We start from the raw sequence: 7,129 nt of genomic DNA on the forward strand, positions 1-7,129 counted from the left end.
TCACATTGAAGGTCCCACATTGAAGGTCCCACATTGAAGGTCTCACATTGAAGGTCCCACATTGAAGGTCCCACATTGAAGGTCCCACATTGAAGGTCCCACATTGAAGGTCCCACATTGAAGGTCCCACATTGAAGGTCCCACATTGAAGGTCCCACATTGAAGGTCCCACATTGAAGGTCCCACATTGAAGGTCCCACAATGAAGGTCCCACATTGAAGATCCCACATTGAAATTCCCACATTGAAGGTTCCACATTGAAGGTCCCACATTGAAGGTCCCACATTGAAGGTCCCACATTGAAGGTCCCACAATGAAGGTCCCACATTGAAGATCCCACATTGAAATTCCCACATTGAAGGTTCCACATTGAAGGTCCCACATTGAAGGTCCCACATTGGTGCACCAGGCACGGTCTACAGCATCCATATTATGGGGGAACGCTAAATTCGTAGTGATTATACAGCGCCTAGGGGGGGGGGTAGATGGAAGGCGTTCTGGCTTAATTTAGGGGAATGGAGCACAGATCCAATTCCCTAGATCAAGAGCCCCTCACCAGCGTCAAGGAACCTTCCTTGAGACGAACAGCCCTATATCACTTACTCATTTACCCCTATCTCACCTATGGAATTTGTGCATGGGGCTCAAGAACAATAAATCATCTCAGACCATTAATTACCCAACAAAAGGCTACCTGGAGGGCATTCTGGGGATCAACGCCTGGTCGTGGACCGGCCCGGTCCACGACCAGGCCTCCCGGTGGATCAGGGCCTGATCAACGAGGCTGTTACTGCTGGCCGCACGCAATCCAACGTACGAACCACAGCCCGGCTGATCCGGCACCGTCTTTAGGTATCTCTCCAGCTCCCACTTCAAGACAACCAGGGGTCTTCCCGTAATGCTCCTTATTGTTGGTGGGAGGCTGTTGAACAGTCTTGGGCCCCGGACACTTATTGTGTTTTCTCTTAGTGTACCAGTGACGCCCCTACTTTTCACTGGGGGTATGTTGCATCGCCTGCCAAGTCTTTTGCTTTCGTATGGAGTGATTGCTGTGTGCATATTAGGGAACAGTCCCTCCAGAATCTTCCAAGTGTAGATTTTTATATATCTCTCTCGCCTGCGCTCTAGTGAGTACAAGTCAAGTGCTTCCAGGCGCTCCCAGTAGTTATGGTGTTTGATGGAACTTATACGTGCAGTAAAGGTTCTCTGTACATTCTCTAGTTCTGCAATTTCACCTGCCTTGAATGGAGATGTTAATGTACAGCAGTATTCTAACCTAGAATGATGATAAATTCCCACTCCAGGCAGCACACTCCACCAATATTCAAAACTCTAAACTTACTCACTGTACAAAACAACTATACTTATTACTGTACCTACTACATACATAGAACACTAAACTCGGATATAAACCCTCCCCTCAAACATCTCCTTACCAATCTCAACAGAACACATGACCATAACACAAGGCACAGATCACTCTTTGATGTTCCTCGTGTCCATCTCACACTATGTAAAAACTCAATGCACATAAAAGGCCCAAAAATCTGGAATTCATTACCTGTGAATATAAAAGAAACACTGTCTGTTTATCAATTCAAGATTCTTCTTAAAACCACTTACTCAGCCACAACTAAATAAATACTGAATAACTGTATCTTATAAATGTATAACCTGTGACCCTATCAAACTGTTTTTTTTAATTACATTACCTAATAGAATATTCTCCTGAATGTACAGTAACTCATCTAATGATCAAGTGACCTGTTTCTGCACTACAAATCGTTGGTTTTACTTGATTTGATCGGATTATATTATATTATATTATATTATATTATTCTACAAATTTGTACAACTTTAAAGCTTCTTATTTAAAATACTCATCTGTACTTCATGTTGTAATTTGTTTACTGTAATTTTTACCATTGAATATATCATTGCTTAGTTAATCTTAAGTTAATTTTAAGCTGCCCATAATGCCCTGCATACAAGGGGCTTTTGGCATGTACACCCAATCACTATATTTCTTTGTACAGCTATGTATCATGTACAAATAAAAATAAATAAATAAATAAAATAAATAACTTAGGTTGCGCCAAAAAAAAAATTAAATTAATCCATGTTAAGCGCTAAACCCAAGTGAGTCATTCAGCGCAAGACATGTTGGAGGCTCGATCCTCCGTCTGGCGAGCGCCAGGCAGACGCGCTTCCTATTTGTACTCGCCTAGATGTTCGGTTGCGCCAAAAGCCACAAATCGGGGAAAAAAATATCAGGGCAATGGGGCATGGTGAAGGCCTCTTGGCATAGTTCTGGGAGGCAGCCGTTTTCCAGAGAAGTGTGGTGGCCCAAAGAAGAAAACACGTTCACCATCACTCATTCAACTGTTCTCTTAAGAGTGTGCAGACACCACAGTGTAAATATTCTTGATATAGGACCTAAAATCTGTTATATTTCTCTCTCACGTATTTACTCAAGAATTATTATTATTATCATGGGAAAGTTGGTAAACCCATAGTGGTCACTCCGGTACTCTACGTGAATTTCTATATATTTTTATGTAGTTTCGCTGGGAGACGTTACTGTACTGTGTACACCTCATTCTGACTTAGAAGCCAAAGTGGTTGGGACACTTCATTTGTCATCATCATCATCATCCTCCTCCTCCTCCTCCTCCTCCTCCTCCTCGTCCTCGTCCTCCTCTTCCTCTTCCTCCTCTTCCTCCTCCTTCTCTTCCTGTTCCTCCTCCTCTTCCTTTTCCTCCTCCTCTTCCTCCTTCTCCTCTTCCTCCTCTTCTTCCTCCTCCTCTTCCTCCTCCTCTTCCTCCTCCTCTTCCTCCTCCTCCTCTTCCTCCTCTTCCTCCTCTTCCTCCTCCTCCTCCTCTTCTGCGTTTCCCATACTACTGTCTTTCAACCCTTTGTATCCTCCTTCAGTCTTCCTTCTCACCTCCTTTCTATATTCAAGGGCCACAAATACTTGTAAATCCTCCAGGTGAAATTAACTCCGTCGTCTCTCCTGTTGTTCAGATCCAGCCGCTGGCGGGTCCCCTGGAAGGTGGCACTCTGGTGGCCATCGAAGGCAGCAACCTGGGCCTGAGGGAGGAGGACGTTCGTGGACACATCTTCATAGGTGATGTCCCTTGCCACGTGCACGAATACCACGTGTCCGTCAAGATCCTGTGTCGCACGGGGCCGGCGCCGAACAGAGCTGCTGCAGGTTCTCAGAACCTGCACTTCCCCGTCAGCGTCACCACGCCAGCAGGAACCACCAAGTCCACCGTGAAATTCACCTACACTGTGAGTATTTGTGTATCAATGGTGTCGGATACCCACAAGTATCTTAATACGACACAAAGAATAATCCACAATACCGTGACTGGAATACACAAATAACCCGCACAGAGTGGAATGAAACTTATGCCGACGTTTCGGTCCGACCTGGGCCATTAAGAGTCCACGTCAGACCGAAACATCGTCATAAGTTTCATTCTATGTGGGGGTTATTTGTGAATAAAACGCAATATATTTTGGGCGTTATATTTATGTGGGTTGCTAAGTCCGTGTGGGTCCTTCGTCAAAGAGTTGGATAGGGATAAGCCTATTGATCCATTTGTCTCCGTCCTTCGCGGGTATGATCCACACGGGTTTACAACTTCACATGAAATATATCCGTCCTTCGCGGAAAGGAGATGCGCAGACATTTAGGCTTCTGGTTGGTCTTCGTAATGATCATGAAGAAAGAGAGAGAGAGAATGCAGAGGTTCGCTCTTTCCCTTCAGCGTAAGTGAGCATAGAGGCAGCGGATAAGACAAGGCGGCTTTATTGCATATGTTTATTATGCTGTTTTGCAAGTCAAATACAAACGCCACAACGCCGTGGCTGGAGCAATTCCTTACCCACATGAGGAGAGATGGAAACTAAACTGCCTTTCTGTTCATCTTACAACCATTATCAAGTCGTGAGATTTATAAAGGTTTGGGATAGACCGAGATGAAACCTCGTAGTGTTTCTATTTCCAGTTTGTGGGTTAGATATGAATGTTTTTTTTTTTTTTAATGTTATTGACTTTTCCTTGCGCAGAACGTGAGTGTGACGGGTGTGTGGCCGTCACATGGACCAGTGTCTGGAGGAACTGTGCTCTCCATCAGTGGTCGTTTCCTCAACGTGGGCTCCCATGTCTCTGCTAAGCTCGACGATCTTCCTTGCGTCGTCAACAAAACGCAGTCGTCATCGCAGCGACTGGTGTGCGTCACGTCAAGGGCGTCAGCGTCTGGAGACGTGGGTGAAGAAGGCGAAGGTTTGCCCAGAAAAGTGCGCACGCTAGTGGTGACAGTGGATGGTGCTCGACGCACTCTAAACTCCCCTTTCACGTACACGCCTGACCCAAGAGTACTCGAACTCAAGCCCCGACGAAGTCCTTGGAGTGGCGGACGCATGTTGACTGTGCACGGCACGCAGTTAGACGCAATTCAGGCGCCGCGCATCACCGTGCTTCTGCAGGATCGCATCTTAAACTCGTCTGGGTGTCGAGTGCTGGGACCGGACCAGATGGAGTGCCCCTCGCCGCCCGTCGACCGCAATGCGCTGCTGGCGCTGCTGCGGGAGAGACGGGAAGCGCTCGATGACCAGACTAACCCAAGAGCGCAGGCCAGAGTCTCTCATAAAGTCTCAAGGTTTGTTGATACTTTATCACGTGTTTATTTTACACGGTAATGGAGTGATTTTTTTTGAAGCTCATAATATATTACTATGCTCTTGTAAAAATTTGCCAGTAAAATAAGCTTGATATTTTGGATGTAGTGAAAGATTATCGCACTCAGTAACAGTACACAAAAATTTGGAGGATTTGTTGCAGTTACAAAATAATTTGTCGAAACAGCAAGACAAAGCATAGGGACGAAATTTAAAATGTAGATCATCCCCTTGGGGTACACAGGTCTCCGCGTCAAAACTACGGGGATTCCATTGCCCTGGACGTAGGTTTCATCATGGACAACGTGGCTTCCGTCAGAAACCTGAGACACATTTTGTCGTCCTCCGCCCGCTCACTCGTTTATGTTCTCGACCCGACCTACAAGAAGTTTCCCAACAGCATCAAGCTTTACAAGGGTGACACTCTGGTCATAGAGGTGAGGTCTTCAACATGATACTATTATAAGGCTTGATGAGCGATGGCAACAGATAGATAAATAGATGCCTGCCTACCTATCTCCTCAATTCCCTCTCTCTCTCTCTTTCCATTTCCTTCTCTCGTTGTCCTTATTTTTCACTCTCCTAAGTATCTAACCAAGAGTTAGAGGAAGCTAAGCTGCAGTTAGTCCTGTCAGTGTTCTATTTTATTTCATGACCCAATTGGTTCATTTAGCACAAGGAATGGTGGAGGTTCAACCCTTCAGCTAATCAAATTCAAAGGATTTGAAGGCATTTTGCCGTCTGCCTTCCCACTTATTCTTTCAGCACCTTCACAAGACGTGTATGACCTGACCTTAATAAATGCCGTCAACTGCACAGACTTTTTCGCACGTTTCAGGGCGAAAACTTGAACCTTGCTAGCGACGAGTCTGACGTCAACGTGACCATCGGGACTCGCCAGTGCAATGTGACATCACTGGCACTGACGCAGCTGGTGTGTACACCCCCGGAGGTGCAGCCGCCTCCCACCGACGAGCTGGGTCATGCCACCCAGCACGACCTGCCCTTGGTGGTCGTCAGGATGGGTCAGAACCTTAGATTTTCCATCGGCTATCTCCGCTACGAGATGATCAAGGTAAGCAGACTTAACCACGGTTGTTATTTTTTTTCACCACGTGAGGTTGGCACTTATCTAACAGTAATAATCCTAAGAGTAAGTATGCATATTTATGGAAAGCTCTAAACACACAGGGGTAATACAGTTTCCGGGGAATGCCGGGTTATCAGATTCGATCCAAAGAACTGCAAGTTGTTGCAGTTCTCTGAACCACAGACATTAAATCATCCCCGCCCTGCTTCAAGGGCTGTCTTGATTAAAATAATATTTGCGGTACTCTTTACAGTCCTCACAGTCCTACTCACAGTATTATTCACAGTACTATTCAAAGTATTATTCACAGTACTATTCACAGTACTATTCACAGTACTATTCACAGTATTATTCACAGTACTATTCACGCTCGCCAAATCGCATTGTAATGAAGTTTCAATAGTTGCCCGGGCGTCCACCGTGACCAAGGGCGCTGTATTCATTATAATGGAATTATATTTACAAATATCAGCCCAAATATTTGACGAGATGAACGCTTACAGCAGCGTCAGTCCGCTAGTTAAATATAAACAAAGGAATATCAGCTTTTATCAATTTATGTATAAATTTTAATTTTCACTTATTTGCTTAATAAAAGACGAATATTTCATCAAAACTCGATAATTCATTATCTTTTTATTTTTATATCTTTAATTAGTATATACTTTAGTTTTAATAAAACTGTATATTCGCTATGTTTTATTAACACAATATACACCAAAAGGTGTATTTTCTCAGCGTATATACGCAGAGACTTTGCTTAAAAATCTGTATTTTAGGGGTTACAATATTTTTGTTCGATTTTGCTAATGTCCCTAGTTTAGTCGATAGGCTTTAAACCCCATCAACCAAACACTGCATTAAACTACGCACATCAGTTTCGGGTAATTTCACAGTGGCGTGGAAAGTGATGCAAAGCCGTTAACAGGGAACCATTGTTTTGGAATGGTAGAATTTCCGTCAGAAATGGAATGAGGTTATGTGGCAGAGCCAGACTTATGGAAGACTCTTTTGCTTAGTTACGTGATTCTTCAAGTCATTGCAGTGCATATGCAACACTTGGGTATCTTTACTGAGGAAACGTTTCGCCACACAATGGCTTCATCAGTCCATACAAAGAATAGTGAAGATTAGAAAGGTTTTGAGGTAATCAGTCCCTCAGCCTGGAGACGATGTAATCAGTCCATCAATCTTTTCAAGACTGATGGACTGTATTTGATACTGTATTTCGACTGTGTGTATTTTTCCGTGACATGTCAAGATATTAATGAAAATAAGATACCAGATATGTTAAGCAAATTTTCTAAATTTGTTTGTACCAGATAAGTGAGCTACAGATATAAATCCAGA

General features: G+C 44.1%; 1 protein-coding gene across 2 annotated transcripts in view; it reads left to right on the forward strand.

The window, feature by feature from the left end:
• LOC128688922 (plexin-B-like) overlaps nucleotides 1-7,129 on the forward strand; it is a 198,532-nt gene that overhangs the window by 150,141 nt on the left and 41,262 nt on the right. For both annotated transcript variants that reach the window (XM_053776977.2, XM_070085458.1), the window contains exons 7-10: nucleotides 3,025-3,294; nucleotides 4,078-4,670; nucleotides 4,934-5,126; nucleotides 5,528-5,764. In XM_053776977.2, the coding sequence (XP_053632952.2) occupies nucleotides 3,025-3,294; nucleotides 4,078-4,670; nucleotides 4,934-5,126; nucleotides 5,528-5,764 (1,293 nt within the window). The remainder of the gene's footprint in view (nucleotides 1-3,024; nucleotides 3,295-4,077; nucleotides 4,671-4,933; nucleotides 5,127-5,527; nucleotides 5,765-7,129) is intronic.

This window comes from Cherax quadricarinatus, chromosome 16 (genome assembly GCF_038502225.1).
Source record: "Cherax quadricarinatus isolate ZL_2023a chromosome 16, ASM3850222v1, whole genome shotgun sequence".
Classification (NCBI taxonomy): Eukaryota; Metazoa; Arthropoda; class Malacostraca; order Decapoda; family Parastacidae; genus Cherax; species Cherax quadricarinatus.